General features: G+C 45.0%; 1 protein-coding gene across 1 annotated transcript in view; it reads right to left on the minus strand.

Annotated features, from left to right (window-relative positions):
- Window positions 1–15,687, minus strand: part of actn3b (actinin alpha 3b) — a 27,451-nt gene extending 11,764 nt beyond the window's left edge. The window contains exon 1 of the mRNA XM_068587564.1: window positions 15,384–15,687. Within this exon, the coding sequence (XP_068443665.1) occupies window positions 15,384–15,518 (135 nt within the window). The 5' untranslated portion in view covers window positions 15,519–15,687. The remainder of the gene's footprint in view (window positions 1–15,383) is intronic.
- Window positions 15,688–19,835: the final 4,148 nt, after the last annotated feature.

A 19,835-nucleotide genomic window follows, 5' to 3' on the forward strand; every position in this document is an offset into this window, starting at 1 on the left:
GATTGTGTTCGTCCTCGTCATGTGCAGGTGTGTGGTTGTGTATTTGTGTTCTTCCATGAGCACTGAAGCGTGACCGTGGATCAATCTTGACGGAGACGCAAAGCACCAGAGACAGACAGGGACGAGTGACAGGAGGAGAGGGAGGGGAACGAAACCGGTGTGCTTGACGGAGAGAAACCACGCGAGTGACCTCTCGTCCTCTCGGAGCTGAAATAATGAACGGATTGACAGAAAATGAACAGAAGTCAAGCTTCACGTTCTCGTTCATCTATTGTGATTATTTTATGCTCTTCTCGACAGTAAACTGAATGTCTTTGAGGTTTGGACTGCTGGTTGGGCAAAAGAAGCAAATTGAGCTCTAATTTTACAAATTTTAGACTAAACGATAAAAAAAGAAAATGTCAATGTTTTTTATTATGAAATCTACACTCGAACACAAACACCCAAATGCACGTGTTGGATGTATCATAAAGCATCAGATTTGCGGGGAGCAGCACAGGAATGCTGTTCAGCGTCTCCAGTTACTGAAGAGCGACAGTTGCTCTTGAGATTATGTAATCCTAACGTTTGAAGACCAGGAACCAGTACAAGTAAAACCACTCAGCTGGAATGTACACTAATGTTGTACTTTTATTCACATTATTTTATTCATTTGACACCTGTAGTTACTTTGCAAATAAGTATTTTATATAGATATACATTCATATACTTATATAATACTTATAACTACATTATATTATAATAATACTATATTATATAAACTAGTGTCTTCTGTCACTACCTGCTGATGGAAACTTTGCAACATTTGGGCAGAAGAACGCATCGTCCCATCTGTGAAACATTATTGGATTCAAAGTAAATTTCAGAATTTGAAGGCTAAAGAAAGACACTAGTAGAAGAGAGAGGCGGCGGAGTGGAGCAGTGGAGGAGTGAGAGGAGTGGAGGAGTGAGAGGAGTGGAGGAATGCCCCGGCCCCGGTGTAATTTGATGTAAGGGTCTGGAGAGGACGAGAGGCCGCCTGTCCAACCAGCCGGGGTCCCAGCAGGTGCTCGCCTCCTTTGCCATGCATGACCAAATTTAGACCGGCTCCTAATCCAGCACACACGGGCCACTAGGCCAAGTCGGCGAGGAGACGAGGTGTGCGCATGAGGAAGGATGCAGGGAGCCAAAGGAGCAGAGAGGGAGGGAGGAGGAAGGTGGGGGCTAAATTAAGTAGAAGAAGGGGGAGGAGGAGAAAAGACTGAAAAGTGAAGGGGGGGATGCTAAATCGGATCGCTATGGGACACCACCGGACAGCTGAGAAGGCAGGATTCCTGAGGTGAACTGTAAGAGTCCAAGACGGAAAGAGAGAAGGAAAGAATGGATTGAAGAGCACGGCGACGTATAAAATAATAACTGGAGAAAGTGTGAGTGAGACGAGAGGGGCGACGCCTCGCCAACATCAAAGGGAAGGCTGTTAAAAAAACTAAACGAGAGGTAATTGAAATCACGGGACTCATTTGACATCATAAAAAGCCGGAGACACAAACATGATCCAGGATGCACTGAATCCAAATGTGCTTAACGGAGCACCGTGGGATGAAAAAAACAATTATGTGCCATACCTAGGATAGTGAAGCTATTATTTCTAGTCCTCTGTGTTCTAATGCTCTATTATCTCATCCCATGGGTTTGTTTTAAAAGCCGGTGGTGGTCGACAGAGTCCACCGGCATGAAGTCACCCTCCGTCCTGGCATCGCCCCCCCGGTGTCTCCTCTGTCTGTCCACACCTGTCGGTCTGGCCGGGCTCTCGGCCGCTTTTTACAGGTCCTGCTTGTAAAATGAGGTCACAGTGGCCGAGCTGAATGCCTGTCATAACTACCCCCCCTCCCTCCCAGGGGGAAGCAGGGCTGCTGAACCTCAATACAGCTGACACACACACACATGCATACACACACAAACATGCACACACACACCCCTCTTCCCTCTTCCCGTCTGAGAGGGCTCGGAGCTCTTAATAATGTCAGCCCGCTCCGGCTGTCAGTCAGGAGCTGATGCAACTGCCGGGTGGAGATACCGCTGCTGGCCTCAGAGGGGCAGTCATGAGTAAGATTCATTTTACACAACAGACATGTTCAACATCTGCACTTCATAATAAATATCAGCGGAGCCCTGATGTAGTTTTGGGAGTAGAAACAAATAATATATTTAGGTGGAAATGGTAATGTTGTACACTAAGGAGTTGTTTTTTCTTTGGTAAATGGAGGCAAAATTAGACAAAAATAACTTTTACAGACCGAACTTGTGCTGCAGAACATGTAGCCATGAAGCATAAACTACCGTCACCAGAACATATGTGGGTTTAATTAAGAATACATCTTTCACGATGAAGTCAAGACTTCTTTGCTCCGTGTTTGAACGGCTGCTGTCCAGCTAACAGTGATGAAACTCACACCAGTGTGGAGACACAAAATGGCCGCCTGCAGTTCCTGTTAAGTTACAGGTATGTACCGCTCAGTCCTCTCTGGTGCCAGTATCACACATCACACACACAGGCTGACCTGGTGATTAGCCCACAGGGAGTGTTACTCCTGCTATGTAAAGGTGCTCTTTACACTTACAGAGCTCAGTTTCTCCGGCCGTTGGTTACACTTGTTTTTCTTAACGAGACTTTTGTGATCGGATGTGCCAGATGTGTCCAAATATGCGCTTTCAAACACTTCCATGCGGACCTGCCCGATCAGAGGTGATCAGATATATTATTCATTGCTAAGGAGCAGCTTTAAAAATGCTGATAACCACATTTTCCACAATAAAACTGTTACTTTGTTCATTAAAAAGCGTTTATTTTGAAGCTGCAAAATGAGGAAATGTGGATATTTCATCAGCAGTAACTTAACATGACTCCTCTCTTCCCTTTTGCTCGGTTTGACTGAGATCTGAACTCAATCTGTTTGGCTGATCGGATCCGAATGTGAGCAAGATCTCACCTCCGAGCGGACAGACCTAACAGCTAACTGGCATTAAAGTCACACGGAGAAGACAAGTGTAACCTCTGTCTCAGATCATCCTACGAAAAAAAATACACCTAATTATGTTTATGCTAATTAGGCGGATAATTGATTAAACCCGCAGAATGGTCTCAATTTGCACCTCACCTCCTTGCCAGCCTCCTCCACTGGTGTCCAGTCTTTCGCCTCGGAGGCGTGTGCAGATTTAATTATACACGTCTTCGGTAGCTGATTGCCCTAATTAGCACCTTCAAACCAGGAACGGAAGGTCCAATTAGGGAAATATGCGGGTGTGTGTTTATCTGGTTTGAAAACTTGCGAGCTAATTCCATCCGGCTACTCCTTTACTTCGTGCTCAAGTGTTTCAAGACATTTGGTGTTAGCTCTTGGCCTAAAGCCACTGAAAAAAAAGCCTTAAAAAGGGTCCATTCAGAAGCGTTTGCTGCTGCCATGCATTTTGGGAAATCTATTGTCGTCAAGTTAAATATCCTGGAGGTTCATCTTCAGCCCGGACACTTTTCTGGCAGCCCATAACCTCCTTCCTTCACGTCCAGTTAGTTTGAATAAAATAAGTCCTGACGGAGCACTTAAGATGCACACAAAGGTTTTCTGTTTAATTCTCTTCTACTCGACCTCCTGTTTGGTTTTGTTGTCTCATCACTTTTTGTATTTGTGCAGAACCGTTCGGTTTTAAAAATTGCGATTATTTTTAGATTTAGAATATTAGAGCAAGTGATAATGAACAACATTGAAACGATCAGGCTGTGAATCTGTAGCAAACATGTTTCCTGAAGTCTCTAGAACATGACTTGACTATTTTATTTTAAATAACATTTTTTCACTCACAAGTATTGCGCCTCCTGCGGTTTGAAAACAGCAGCCTTATTGCAATTTAAATACAAAATAGAGCGATAGTGCAACCCGAGTTCAAACCTTTTAATAAGCAATCTAAACACATTTTAATATTGATGACAACAATAAAGCATTGTTTCTACACCTGCATTGTTGGAAGCTGCTTAAGAAATAATGGAAATAAGCACTTTTCAGAGCTTGAGCCGAAAAGCTCATAACTAATAACTAATAACAACTTCCTGCTCCGTAATGTGTCGCTGTGAACGGGTTAAAGGGTTTAACATCAACCTGCCTCATCTCAATACAACACAGGTATTTATATCTCACTGCCAGTGTACAAATAGTCTCCAAGGTTGACTCCATTCACACCTGTCCACTCTACCTTTATGTCACACACCTGTTCAGAAGTCACAGACCGCTCACGTGCTGTCAGTGTACACAGTAACAGCAGCACATGATAAATAGAAGAATAAAAAACACTGTGCTCGTTTTAAATAAAGTCTTTAAGGTACTTGGAACCGGTACACAAAACTAAATATGCTTTCAGAAGTAGATATAGCTGAAGTGTCGCAGGGATCTGGAGTGACACCAAAACCTACTTAATAAACGCATAAATCTCCAAAAGCGAAATAATTTAAAACTAGTGGTTTTAAGCCAAACCCAGAAGCCGCATTGTGGTAATATTTTGGAGCAGAAACACTGTCAATCACACAGTAACGAGGGAAACCTCTCCGCCCTTCCTCCACAACGATAAAAGCTGCAGCACCCGATGTCAACCAGCCACATTGTTAAAAACACACAACAACAAGGTGCTGCGCCTGCTCTTCTCATTTATTGGGTTTTCTTTGAAGCAATAAAGGCTTTGAGAGAAGTTACCACTCTTACAGATGTTCAATGTGTATAATTTTACTGGTTCTTTATACATATAAAGCGATATATAACTTCAAAGTGAGTACGCAGGTTGCACTGTAAATGATCCTCTAGACAACTCCACGTGTTTTCCTTCTCAAAGTCGTATAAAATGCTGTTTATTCTCTCACTCTTTCAGTGTCATTGACGTTCTCGGCTGACATGCGACTTCCCTTAGTAATCGGCCCCTCAAAGTCTCAGCGGGACGCCGCGAGCGGAACAAAACGGAACCGGCAAAGCTCGTCTGCCAGCAGACGAGCGGATCGGAGGGAAAGAGCATCGTTAGCTCGTCTGTCGGCGCTGATGGACTGAAACCGCCCCGCCGCCGAACATCAGCAGGAGCTCAACCATCCATCAAGGGGCTTCTCACAAAGAGAGTCAACCATATTCAGTAATAATAAAAAAACACTTCAATCACTTTGGTCACTTTAAATCACTTCAACTGGTGCAATATAAATGCATTTATTTATAATATTCCTATTGTGGATTCTCTACTGTTTTACTGTTTCTTGTTTACAATTTCCCCACTTCGTGAACAAATAATATAAATACAATATCTTATGGCAATAAACCATTCGCATTAAAAAAAAAGAATTTTTTAACAACCATAACACAAAATCTCTACTATTTTTTAATACAACTAACCACCATAAAGAGGTTTTTCTATAATAATAATAAGAAAAAATCTCTTTTACTAAAAAAAAGAAATTAAATGTTAAATATAAATATAAAAAAACACCCATATATATTTTTAAAAAAAAGAGTAAAATGAGGAACCGTCTCATCAAAGACAAAGTAGAGGAGCGGACATTCGATGGCAGCGTTTGCGTCACTCACAGGTGACGTTTGTGTGACGTGTGCGTGTGTGTTTGACTTCTTGTCTGACAGCCGCTTCATGCGTCAGAGCGCTCGCTAAACAATCGCTGCGGATTCTTCCACCGAGCGTCATCGGCCGATAAAGTGACAGGAACCATCGTGAAGGGAGAGGGCAGAGGAGTTACAACACACAACAGGTGGAGCGTCCCCTCCTCCTCCTCCTCCTCTTCCTCCTGTGTGGCCTTTAAATACCCCTCAAAACAGACCCGGAGCCCTGAACTTGGGAGTCACAAGGACAATTTAGGACGACAAAAGAGCCAAAAGGTCGACGGGTACACAAACGCCAACACAACCGCTAACAGGGCGACCGGAACTCACCCCTTTTATTACTATTCATCATTTTCAAGTGGAACAAAGGACAAAATCCAAATCGTCCTTATGCCCCTAAAAGCTATTCAAATTCAACAATCTTTAATGGAAAATTGCTCTCGATCTAGTTCTTGCAACCCATGCACATGTATAGTTTTGACAAGGGTTTGAGAGGAGACACTACTTTGCTTTAAAAAAGATAAAACCAAGTGGAAACCACTAACCACTATTACTTGCTCAGATTAATTAGTATTTTTTTACAAATTAGCGTAAAGATGGATCATTTTGTGTCGTCTTGGAATGAAACCAACAAATGTGTGTACTTTTTTTCTTGAGGAAACAACGGTACGACAAACTTCTTGCTCCACTGAAACAAAACCTCTCGACTTCCACATGCAAAGGCCATCAGTTTTTAATAAAATACGACCAGCGTACCATGGGACGTCGTTCTGTGAGTAAAGGGGAACAAAGCAAAGTGAGAACCAAGAGGAAATCAAGCAACTTCTCCTTCCTCCTAAATATCAACAGGTCACTTCAGGTAATGCAGGAAGACCTTTGTCTCCATCTCTAAATGGTTATTATTAAGTGAACAGCTGGTCCAGGTTACACTATCGGCTGCTGTAAGTATATAAACCCCCAACATCAATTTATCAGCCGTCCTTTACACCTCTATAAAAGGATTAACGAGCTAATATCCCAGAGACCCCGCTGACAACCAGGCACCGCGAGGCCCGGGTCCAAACCCATGGATTTATGCCCGTGTTTAGAGGATAAAAGGCCTAGCACACCTCTGCTAGTGGAAGTGTGTGTGTGTGTGTGTGTGTGTGTGTGTGTGTGTGTGTGTGTGTGTGTGTGTGTGTGTGTGTGTGTTTGTGGCATCCCCGTGCCAGATGCCAGTGAGATCTACTGTGGGCACAGGGGATTTCAGCTGGTGAGGGAGCAGGTGGAGCATGCGATGAAAGACAAAAGTCCTCCGGCCGCCGACACCGTGAGAACAATACCAACGATTTTAAATATTCATGGAGGAGTTTTGTGCAAACAGAATATGATATTAGGCTCCTCTCTGGAACGTACACCCGCTCCCACAGCGTCACACGTGGCATTTTAACGCGAGCGACTCGATGAAGACATCCGACATCGATGCACAGCACACAAGTGGAGTGTCACCGCGAAAAAAGAACTAAACGGCGTGCGCCACATGGATGCACGGGGACTGCAGCCGACAGCCCTGCACCACATTATCCGCAACGCAGATACACACAATTTATTCAATCAGTCGTCTCGTCCGTCCGTCCGTCCGTCCGTCCGTCCGTCCGTCCGTCCGTCCGTCCGTCCGTCCGTCCGTCCGTCCGTCCGTCCGTCCGTCCGTCCGTCCGTCCGTCCGTCCGTCCGTCCGTCCGTCCGTCCGTCCGTCCGTCCGTCCGTCCGTCCGTCCGTCCGTCCGTCCGTCCGTCCGTCCGTCCGTCCGTCCGTCCGTCCGTCCGTCCGTCCGTCCGTCCGTCCGTCCGTCCGTCCGTCCGTCCGTCCGTCCGTCCGTCCGTCCGTCCGTCCGTCCGTCCGTCCGTCTGTCCGTCTGTCTGTCTGTCTGTCTGTGTCTGTGTCTGTGTGTGTGTGTGTGTGTCAGAGGCGCCGGAAATGCTGACAGCAATGGAAGAGCAGGAACACGATAGAGCACCTTTCACATTTTGGGGGGTTTAACGATCGTAAGAAGTCGATAATTTAGAGAACACAACTAACTCGTTTTTGGCTTTTTTTTTAAATTTTGCTTCCTGTATCAGCTCACCAAGCATGTTGGTAATCCGTTTTTGGGGGCTTAGCGGGATCACAGTTGCACATGATGGGAGGGAGAGTTCCTCAAAAATATGTGACTCAAGTTTTTCTGCTTCGTGCATCATGAGGAAAGCAGAAAGACTAAGAGCTCTGTGAGCAGTATGCGAACATGCCGACAATGACTAACTGGGTTCATCAACCTAGCGTAGCGTGTTAGCATGCTAATAATGGCTAACTAGCACTTAAAACTAAGTACAACTGAAGCTGATGGAAGTATTTCAGAAGGCATTTTGTCATAAACCAGTAGAAACAAGTCATGGGGATCCATCTTCTGGCCACCACGAATGCGTATGAGACATCTCAAGGCAATCCCTCCAAAACTTTGCTGCAAATTTTCTACCAAAGTGGTGCATTGCCATCCCAGAAGTAGCTCTGCCACATGGATACAGACATGACGTCTTCATGAAAGAACTGTTTTTAATTGAATAATCCAGAGCACAGTGGGTTTTTTTGTAACACAGAAAAGTCACCAACAAGGTTAAAAGCAATTTTCTTTGCCACTGAAACTTTCAAATTTCAGTAAGGTCGAATGTAATAAGCCACATTTCTTTCCTGCTTGCGCTGCACACACATAATCACCCATAATCACACACACGGGGCATCCTGATCCTTCATTGTTCACACCGTACTGCCATCGCCCCCTCTCTTGTTACGCAAGCCATCAGATGAATTGACCGAGTGTGTGATCGATGGAGGAGAATAAAAAAGGTGAGCGTACAGGTTCATGGTTGACGGCGGCAGCAAGTCTTTTGTCATTTAATAAAGCCCCGGAGACACAAATTGGCGTAAGTGGCTGCGGAGGATTTATGGCTGGCGTGAGGAGGAGGACGGGTTGAGAGGAGGAGGAGGAGGAGGGTTGTGTCTAATTTCAGAAGGCAAGCTTGCTCTGAAATAAGACTCAAAACTGTCCAGGCAGATCTCGGGTCAGCTGATTCCATCTGAACAGGAGCCTTGAGCATGAGCACCTATGTGTGAAACTGATGTAACGCTGTCTCCAGGAACGTAGAGCCCGGCTAGGTTTCCCAGCATTCATTTAGCCAAAGGACCAAGCCCCTGACGACCTTGCTTTCAGAGAGCTCTACTCAACACTGTCTCAACTCACAATCTCGTTTGTGCGATTCATACGTCGTGAAACTGAAGCAAGACCAGATGGAGCACATGCACATGGCCTCGGCTGTCCGACTCGCCATTCAGGAAGTCCTGGTTTAGCCGCTCGTACAGGGCAGTTAACACCCGAGGCAACAGCTAATAAACGTCTTTCAGTCTACATGAAACGCACACAGAATTCAAACAGACGCCCCCTCGCCGCCCTGCGGTGCGTTCAAATGCTCCCTTTAGCGATGAAGTTACAGCTGGAGGTTGGATGAAGTCAAAGATGACGGCCTTCTTCTACTCATTATCTCAACTGGAGCGACCGCAGCTCTTTCCGCCACGACGAAGCACACATCGATATCTTCATGACCTCAGCCCTATTATAAGAGACCCATCATCTCAGCAGACGTCAAACTGACGACTGGAACTTCTGCTCCCACCTGCCTATAAATATCCCTCGCGTGACACAACATAGGGTTGATTTTTCTTCATACAAAGACGGGTCAGTGTTCAGTTCGTCTCATTACTGAAAGGAAACACACTAGTCGTAGTGAATGCGACGTTTAAGTGCGACACCATTAGGACCCGAACGGACATTTTGCAGGCCAGCTATCCTCTGTGTGTCATTTGTTACCGAGGTCACAGACTTCTGCTTCCTCATACGCTGGGATGATTGGAGCTTTGGTTTAGTTTGTCTCCACCAAAAAACGGCATATTATATCATATATACTGTTATGGAACTAACACCTCTTTCAACCAGGCAATTTTCTCTCACTAATCCAACCTTTTATTCTATTTACAGACCCCACAGGACTGCTCTGATCTGATCAAAATGGCCGCCCTCACAGCCCCATCAATCATTATTTCTACTTCCGCCCCGGTGGTCTCCGACGCCGCGCTTGTATCGCGTGTTCGCTTCCGTCATTTAAAAAAAACACTCTGCAAGAATTTTTTCTGTCTTCAAACTGTGTCTTCGAATCCTCATGAGAACTTAAACACACGACTCCTTCGTGCACTCATAAAATACAGTGAATGGAGACAATTTCACACGCGCACACACACACGCACACACACTCCTCAGCCCTTCCTACGGCCTCCCAGGGCTCCTGCACTAAAGCAGTTTATAGAAGCCTCCCTACATGGACACGGCTTCTGGAATAGCAACTGCTATTTGATCTGACTGCAAGTTCTCTCACCTCTCCACTTACATCTAACCCTCGTACACCTCGTCGCTGCGTCTTCCACACAACACGGACGCAGTGCGCTGCACCGATCAATGCTTTTGTTTCACCTGGAATAAACTCTGGAGGAACATTCTGTTTGAATCGATAAACGCCAATTACGGTTGTCGCTTCATGAAAGCTATTCACGTAAAGATTGTTCCAACGTATCTTAGTCATAGTCTTGTTTATTTCTCTTGAGAAAGAGATGGAGGAGGACTCCATCTGGCTGTTTGAGTCCTTCCTGCCATCCCCGTCTTGTTTTAGTTTGTTTACAAAGGGGAAATATATTAAATACAGAAATCAGAAAATCCCACATTCCCCCCAAAAATAAGTCTCTGAGTGCCTCACTGGTCCGGCGAGTGGCAATGCGCTGGAGAGATCTAGAGATCAGCGAGACAGTGTAACTGTTCCTGCATGGCGATCACATGGTCCTGACTGAGGGAATCATAGGAGGGACTCGAAGATGCCAAGTTGCATCTTGGGATAATGGTACGATCGGCCGAGCAGCGGCCACAAAGAAACGGAGAAGGCCGAAAGTGGGGATTTCTTCGCTAATGGTGCAAATTAAGACAGAGAGGAAGGAAAGCTGCCTCACGCGCCCTTTTAAAAAAGATCAGTGTACGTTCGTCCTGGGGGAAAAAAAACCCAACCCATCCCAGATAAGAGAGCAGATTATATGCTACATAACTCTGAAGCGGCTTGTTCCCACTGTGAAGGGAACACAAATTATCAATGGCAACGTGATTTCACTATTTTTAGGTTTGTCTCGACAGATTGACGCGTAACAAGTGTTTAGTTAAGGAAATTAACAGAGCGAAGAAGGACCCCTAACAGTCTATATGCAGTGCTGTTAATATTAATAGAAAAGCACAGAACATTAGGAGGCCTGCAGGCAGAAATGTCTTTCACAAGGAAGCGTTTCAAATCCCTTGTTTGGACAGTTTTTCCCTTATATGACTATCTACAGAAAGATGTCCACGGGCTACAATTACATAGCGCTGTCATCCAGTGAGGAACGTTTGCAAACGCTTCCCTCAATGTACACCGACACTGCCCCTTTGTTTTAGTATTGCCTCAGGACCCGTCAGGTACAGGTGAAGAGCAATGACCCCGTCTGGCTGCTGCACTGCTGGCTGAGCTGTTAAAGTGCAGAATGAGATTAGACGAGAATAGATTTGATTACGCAGCACCTTCAGCTCTCTCCTCGCCCACACAGAGGGACATTACACTCGGTTGAGTGGATAAATATCCCATTACTGGGATGTAACTTTATAACACTTGAAGCTGGCGATGATCAGTCTTTTGGCCACTTCATTCCTGTTGTGCCCCCGTGGAACAGAGTAGATAAGAATTGAATAAAATGGATTTTTGTACTGTTAATCATGGACAATAACCCAAAAACTGTTTGTCGTTTGTGTTATCATTCAATTTGCATGATACCTGCTCATGAGACTGAGAGATAATTTAGTATTTTAGCTGAGCAAATATTAAATTACCAACTCAAAAATCATATTTTATTGTGACTTTCTTCCTGTGTGACTTTGACCTCTTTGCTAAATATATCACATATCAATGGCGTCACCCATCATTACATAGCTAAGACTTTTTTTTTACACATCCTTCAGGCAAACATCAGTTTGGACATCGGGAGAAGAGAAGGAGGTTTGAGGATCTGTCAATACTCTAATCATTCAGTGCAAGGCTAATAGGTCAGCTGTGCCCATAAGCTTGTTGATAACCCTATGTAATGGGTATTTATAGGTTATTGCTAACATAAGCTTGGCTAGGCGGCCACTTAGCAAGCAGCTGAACTCTCAAACTATGTGAAACAGAAGATGACTTCAGTCACAGTGGGGAACACTTTATGTGAATATTCCTTTTGCTTTTATATGATACACAAAAAAGGAAAAGAAAGGTACTAATTATGGCTGAAGCATGGATTTCATGAAAGGTCTACAGTGCTGTGCACAAGCAGACTTAACATAGTGCTTTTCTAATAAATAGCCACATGTACATTACGGCCGGTCCTTTGAGAGCAAAGCTCTGGAATGAGAGTTGATCTTCAAACAGCTATTGATCCCACCCTCACTATGTTTTGCAGATGGGCTCGGGTTAGACCTCTCTGAGCCATCAGCGCAGCATCCGGGGCGAGGTCGACATCAATGCGCTTTGGGAGTTCATGAAAACATCGACTTTTGGGCCGGTTCGCTGACTTAAACTGACAACCCGGCCCTTCTTCTTTCCAGGATTGCGGTTGCTTTGAGGACGGGATGTGACGAGACGCAGCCGAGTCTCATCACTCTGTCCTTTGGTATCTCATTCCATCTGACTCGCGTTTGATGGATGCGATAGCTAACGCGATTTGTCCCCCGAAACTCAATAGTAATCTCCCAAGAGCTGCTTCATGATACATATATACACCCATGTGTCAAGACGTACAATTCAGACACACACACACACACACACACACACACACACACACACACACACACACACACACACACACACACACACACACACACACACTATTTCTAAAGTCTAGTATCAGATTCGGCATCACTGTGTGTTGACAAACACGTCGCCGCCGCACCAAGTGACGAGCGGCTTTTTTTTCCTACTGAAATTTTCCGGGATAGGAGGTGAGAGCAGGTGGCACTAAGATTTCCTTTCATATTCATTACATTGCAAAATGATGCACTGGCTATATTTATGGGCTGATATCACCTCCTTAAGCTAGATTGTACATGCCGAGGAGAGCAACCGGGTACGATGACCTGCTCCCCTGGGAGGTGGAGAGGTGAGGACTAAAGAGAGCGGCGTGCTTGGCCGTGCGAGGTCCTTCAAGGCCTTTTATATCGTCTTACATTGGAAACACTGACAGGTGCGCGACAAGAAGGGGGAGAAAAGACGAGAATGACTCTGTTTAAAAGAGAAACAAATGAGAAGAACAAGAAAAAGGTGTGACATGGAAAAAGATACAAAAGGGAAATATTAAGAAGAGAGGAGGGAGGAAGTGTTCGCCCTGACTGGAGGAAAGACAGACGAGGGACCGAGGGAGGTTGAAGCGGAGCAAGTTGAAAAGTATTTTTAGGAAGATGTTTATTTGTAGGTCTGTGAAACCAACCCGGGCTGTATATCTACCAGCCTTGCGATCTCACTCTCTCTCTCTCTCTCTCTCTGCTACCATCTGTTGAGGTCTCTCAGCCTGTCACAGAGCTCCGGCTCTGTAGGTCGGGGACATTTTTGCAGAGACGGAACAATTCTGCAGATGCAAAGCGCAAAGTAACATCTGAACATGTCTGTTTACATAAAAATATATCTAAATACGCTTCTGTTCCACGCTCCAATAGTGCAGATTAGGTGTTATTAGATTAGATTAAATTACATGATATTGGATTAGGTCAGATTAGAGGAGATAATCCATGCCGGTAAATTATCTTGTGGTGACACAAGCTCAAAAATAAAACTTTATAAATTGGTCTAGACGTATTATATCTGCATGCTTCACATAAAACATGTCTGATTATTTTTACTGCAGCCATTTGGCCAACTGACAGACGAAGCAAATTAAATTGAAGCAAAAAGCAACATTAAAAAAATCGAGCCAAAGACTCTTGAAAATGATATTTCTATAATATTTGTATATTAGAGTCTGTATCATCCGATTAGTGTCCATCATTTAAAGAAACAACAGCAAACGTCTTTTGACAACACTGACACTGTTCTGGAGACATTTCACATTCCTGAAATACTCAAAAACTACTCCAAAAAAGTATTACATTAGGTTTAGAACAACAAAGAATTCAACCTGTCTCCCAAATTGTGGCTCTTGTTTAGCCAATAAAAGATGGCAACGTAACAGGAAGTGGCTATTTGTACTGGTCAAGTGTTACAACATTCATCTTAATTCATATTATTGTATATACACACATTGAAATATTGATATTTAAAATAATGGCAAGTGCTGTCTAACTGTTAAACTTGTGTTTATCTTCGCTCTGTGATCCAAATTCAATGTCAGTGAGCTAATCTTCCGCTTGATATAAGTTATATTATAATATTGACACAGACAACAGCTCAAGTGAATCAAACACAAATAAGACAACATGATAATTAATTGTGTTAAAGCAAAACGCAGTTTGTTAATCTTAATATCATGATGTGTGATTCTCAGAAAAAGATCTTTCTAAACAAGACATGCTGGTGAATCTGGTGATGATCTACCCGATAGCTATTTTCAGCTCGGGAATGCAGCTCTGGTCACTTCTAAGAAAAATGGCGGCCGTGCCGAAGCAAACAGTTGCTTTGGCTACTTGTTAAACTAACAAACCAGGAAAAGGTGATAATATCTTTTATCTCGAGTGGCACACTACGGCGCGCGCACAATGTGTGTGTGTGTGTGTGTGTGTGTGTGTGTGTGTGTGTCAGGTGAACAACTACACAAATATGTCGAGAGAAAATAGTCACCTTTGCTGATGTTGTTTCTGTCCCGTTTTTGAAGCGGCATGACGTCACCCGCGTCAGTTGACTTTTAGCTCTGATTCAACGCACCTGTTAAGCTCGTGCTCCACGCGGCAGGACCAGCTGGTCGCCTAGGCAACGGCTAACTTCGTATGGCTGTCAATATCCGGTTTTAAAAAATACGTTTTTTTTCCAGGAATATTTTTGGGTTGTTTTAGGTTATTTTTTTAGCTCTAGTTATAATGTAACTAATTTAATAATAATTAAATTAAGAATAAGTAACGTGACGAAATACACGTGTTAATGTATATTGTTAATTTAAATTACACATGATTAAACCTTCTTATATCGGGACTACAACCTCTGAAAAAGTGAATTAAATCCAGATGACTAAATGGAAGTTTCTCTCCCGTCACTTTAGTTAGTGTCGGGATTTAAACTTAAAACCTTGGAAAACTGATATGTATTTCATAATTAAAATGCAGACATAAGCCTGGGGAGGGTGGTATTATATTTAGACAGTCTTCGCAAGGCAAGGGGGTATGTTCACTGAAAGACAACACTGAGGAAAGTTCCAGGGCCTAAAATATCTGCCCACACAGCTTCCAGTGGGACTGAAGTGCCAGGTGCGAGGACGGTTAAGGCACATACCCAGTTTAACGTTGGGCTGTTTTAGACTTTGCACTATTAGGGGGGGAAACCGGTGATTTTGAAACCATACATACCATTTGTCATGTTAAAATGTAGAAAAAAGTAACGTATTAATAGTGTGAGGGCATGGGTCAATCTGTGCGTAATTACGCACGGCGGCACAAGCATACGCCTCCGAATCCAAACCTACCTTTCTCTGCTGCTTCTCCCAGGCAGGGTCCAGCAACAGGTCCCTGTCCCAGTCGTCCTCTTGGGTCATGTACACCTCTTCCCCGTTGACCGTGTAGGAGTTGGTATATGTCATATGGGTTTCGACAGTCGTCATGGCGCAGCCTCTGTTAGGACTTCACGTCCCCCTCAGCTTATAGAAAGAAAAAAAATAATCAGCAACAGACGGCGCCGTGAGGGCAAGAACCACTGGTGCGAGGTGCCTGTGCGGAGGTGGTGCTCCCACTACCAGAAAACCCTGCTGGTCCGGTGCTCCTTTCCTGGTCAAAAGTGTCACACGTGACCGCACCCCAATAAGTATGGGAACCGACAGCATGGGTATCAGGTTCTGACCCTAAAAAGGTTTAAAAGGCGGGGTAGTCTCTTGCTGGCAGGGGGAAGTGGCTTGTGAGTGGCGAGGAGGGGTGTCAATCAAGCCCCCTCGAACCAGAGATGTTTTTATGGACTGTGCAATGCACCTGTTGCTGTTAGTGACCCTCAACGGCAGACACAGGTCTCTGGAGCTTCTGCCTTCCTCTCCCAGAAAACAGAACCAAGTTACATGAACATTACTCAAAAGCAGTTGAGAAGCCCCCTGACCCCCCCTTTTCCCTCAACGCAGCTTTCTAGCAACAAAATAGTCAAACACTGACACAAACCATCTTTTTCCACAAGCTGCAGGTAAAAGCAGTTTATACTTCTTTTTCTATCATAAACTACCACAATGCCTCCAGTTTATAACGGGGTTCAAACACATTCTGACCAATGGATTTTCATGACCAAACATTTTGTGAAATCTCAGTGTATACATGAAATAATGTAGTATTCAATGAGAAATACTAAGCACACAGTAAACCTTAAATGATAGGAATGAATGAGACAATAGTTTATTAAAAGGACATTTATATATATTCAGCGTATGTCTGCTTATATTTTGAGCGTCTTTCTTCTAAAAGCAAATTTCATACTCATCTTAAATGAGCAATACGTACATAATAATATATTTTTTTATAATGAAATATGAAAGGCACTGCGTAAGTACATCAATTAAATTATTTAAAAAAAAGAGATTCATGGTCTTTTATGAGAAACAAATTCTTTATTCATGATTGGCATGCAGATTGAAATACAGATCAAAAGGCAAATATATGCATGTCATAATACAATAGAATTTGTGTTCGTATCATGATTTATCACAGTAAACATGTTTACATAAAGATTTAATCCAACATTCATCAACTAGCCCTTCTTATTCGACTTTGTGCTGGAACTAATTTCCTTGAAATGAGCAGATTCAGATTGCTATGCTCTCTGGGTGACACATTATTCCGTCACCCTTGTCGTGTCTTCGGAAACTAGAATGATGTACATCATAATTAATCAAGCATATGAAAGTAACTACACTCGGCTTGGTCCATTAACCTACTTTAGGAGCTCCGCCACTGCGGGACTATTCGTGGTTACCGTTACTGAGTCGAGGGAATCGGATGGGTTTGACCCCGGTAAACATAATAACTGAGAGTTTTGATGATAACGTGGGACCACGGATGAGAAGACAGACTTAGCCTCTGGTGGCAATGAAACATCCATGTAAAGAGGTGGACAAAATAACATGAACACCTTAGAATGTGGTTGCAAGCAAATACTCCACCACCAAAAAAAGAAAAAAGTCGATACAGCATAGTATCGCGATATTTTGCGTGGCGATACTGTATCGAAACACGGAAGCCAAGTATCGATCTTTTATTTAATAAATTCTAAACGTTTTTGGTCCGAGAATAGTAAAATCAATGTATTTTTTGTTAAAGGTTTTCCTTTGGGGACAATTTGCGGTTGAAAAAAAAAGCTAATATATATCGCAATATATCACAATATCGTGATAATATCGTATCAGGACTTAAGTATATTGTATCGTGGGACAACCCTCACTATTGAGGAGAGTAGCCAATGAGAATTAAACACATTGAGCTTCCTAATAAATGCATGGACTTTGTTTTGAACTTCATTCTACATGTGTTGATGCCCTGTGGACGAGGTAATGCTGAGGTACGACTCCACCGCTACCGTCTTCATCTGAAGACGGGATGAGCAGCAGTAGGGGTGCGATTTCACATCCGTGGGAGCTAGAATAGTTGCGATCACGTCGGCTAAACCTACCGAATCTCAATTTGCAAACTCAACAAGCAAACGTAGTCTGTGGGGTTGTGCTCAAACCTGCTGCAGGACCACAGATGTGACCTGCTGGGATCCCATTAAAACCACACAGTAGTAGAGAGAGAGATGCGTGTGCATGAAGAGCAGTCGGTGGTTCTTCAGCTGTCCAAACCGCAGAAGGCATGGAGGGAGTGGGGGAGCGGGTGAGGAAGTAGAAATAGAGGGAGGAGGCTGCAGCGAGCTGTGGCTGTCAGAACAGTGCGACTGTGAATTCAGAGCAGCGGAGGTGAGGGTGTTTTAAGAGATGCACGGCTGCATTCACCCAAGCACGGGAAGCCCCGACTTGCAAGCAGCACCCCGAAGAAGCCCTTAGTGAGGCAGTGGAAGAGTGGGGTGGATGAGGTGGCCGGAGGGGGGGAAGATAACAGTGGAGCGCCCTGATCATGGAGGCCGGGGGAAAGGAGGCGGCCCTTCATCTTCTCCTCAAGCTAAAAGCTTTCGGGGTAATTCTAACACCATAAGTTGCATTGTTTTTCCAGACTTCCAGAACGAGAATTTGTATCTATTTTTTCGACATCTTGGGGGTCACACATGTCCGGAGACATTTCTACATTTTAGTAAACAAAAAGTTACGGACCCCTCAATAGAGTACAGTCAGCGTAAAATGAATAGGATTCTGGCTCGTATATCTATCGCCGTATTCCACAATACGGGTCCTCCAAGATCAGGAAGGCGAGGTTAGGGAGCAGCTTTGGACAGAGGATCCTTTCCCACTACCAACTCACCTTGAAAGCAACTCATCTATTCCTCCCTCTTCTTTGTTGGTGAGGCAGACAGAAGGCAACAACCAACGGCGTCTTGACTTCGTCCTGCGGCTGTCAGAGAAAATGCCGGACAACTCATTTGGCGAGCCGAAAGCCTGCGAGTGCGGTGAGGTCGTGTGTGCGAGGCTTAAGCGCTCTTATCTCGGCACATGGACAAGTTTAACAAAAAAATAAACACACACACACATACACAAGTCACAGAGAGCACGTACCCAGCCAGTCCAGCTGATCCCAGTGTTAGAGGAATAGAGCTGCCGCACCAGAAAAGTCCTATAGGAACCCTGAGCTTGAGAATCTACAGGTCAGACTGGCCTCGTACCTCGGCCTATCTTATAGGACGTTTCTGGTTGGCACACCAGCTGTGAGGGACCCAAAGGGCTCCATCACTTAAGATGTAATGGAGCCTAGTTTGGAGTCAGGATCCCTCCCACAGCCATGTGGAGAAAACCCGGCATTCGGCAATTTTTAAGCGAAGCGACTTTGTCCGACATTGAAGCCTCTCCGTGTCATGTCACAGAGTCCGGCGGCGGGCCACCACACATACACGGTCCGTTGGCCTTCTGTGGCAACAAACGAGGACGTGGGGGGGGAGGAGGTTGGGTCAGGTGGGTGGTTCTGGGAAGTTGAGTCCGAGCCAGAGCCACGAACCCAGATCCAAAAGGGGAGGAGGGGCGACGGCGGTGGCGGCGGAAAAAAAAAAGCGCTGTGTGTGTGTGTGTGTGTGAACGGCGGAGAGGAGAGGCGCACAGGGACAGTAGGGTGGAGGTGGAGGAAGGAAGGGGTCGGGGGGTGGGGGTGGAAGGAGGGAGGAAGGGAGTGTGGGGTGGGGGAAGGGAGTGAGGGCGGGCGGGCGGCGAATACGGCGGTGGAGAGGAGTTGACTAGCGGGCAGGGGACGGGTAAGGGTCAAGCTTCACCCATCAATGAAGCGCCACCCAAAAGGTTCTCCACACATCCATGCTCTCTTTTTTTTGACCGTCACACACACACACACACACTCACACACATTTATTCACTGGTTCAGACACCAGCGGGACAGTCTTGCACGCTGATGGCGAGACAGGACTCTTGTGGAAGGGATCCTCAACCCCACCCGCCACCCCCACCGATGGCACTGCCATTGCACCAGAGGAGGAGGGAGGGAGAGGGGGAGGTGATGATGGCGGAGGAGAGGAGGAGGAGGAGGGTGGTGGTGTTGTTGTCAAGGCACAGTCAAAAGGAGGGGCGGCAGGTGGGGGGAGAGGAGAGGTCAGTGCTTTTGTTTTCGTTTTCGTTCTTTTTTTTTTTCATTTACCTTGGTGGTGAGGAGAGAGAGAACAAGCTCCCACTGCGGCGGCGTCGCGCTTAAAAGTCGTCCCCATGGCTTCACGCCGCCACGCTCACACGCACGGCTGCACGCTGGCCGTCCCAGGTGGCCCGGTGACCTAATTCAGTTGAGATAGTTAGTTCAGAGCTGGA

The sequence above is a fragment of the Clinocottus analis genome, unplaced genomic scaffold (genome assembly GCF_023055335.1).
Source record: "Clinocottus analis isolate CAN_PGR_092001 unplaced genomic scaffold, fCliAna1.0.p SCAF_21, whole genome shotgun sequence".
NCBI classification, from domain to species: domain Eukaryota; kingdom Metazoa; phylum Chordata; class Actinopteri; order Perciformes; family Cottidae; genus Clinocottus; species Clinocottus analis.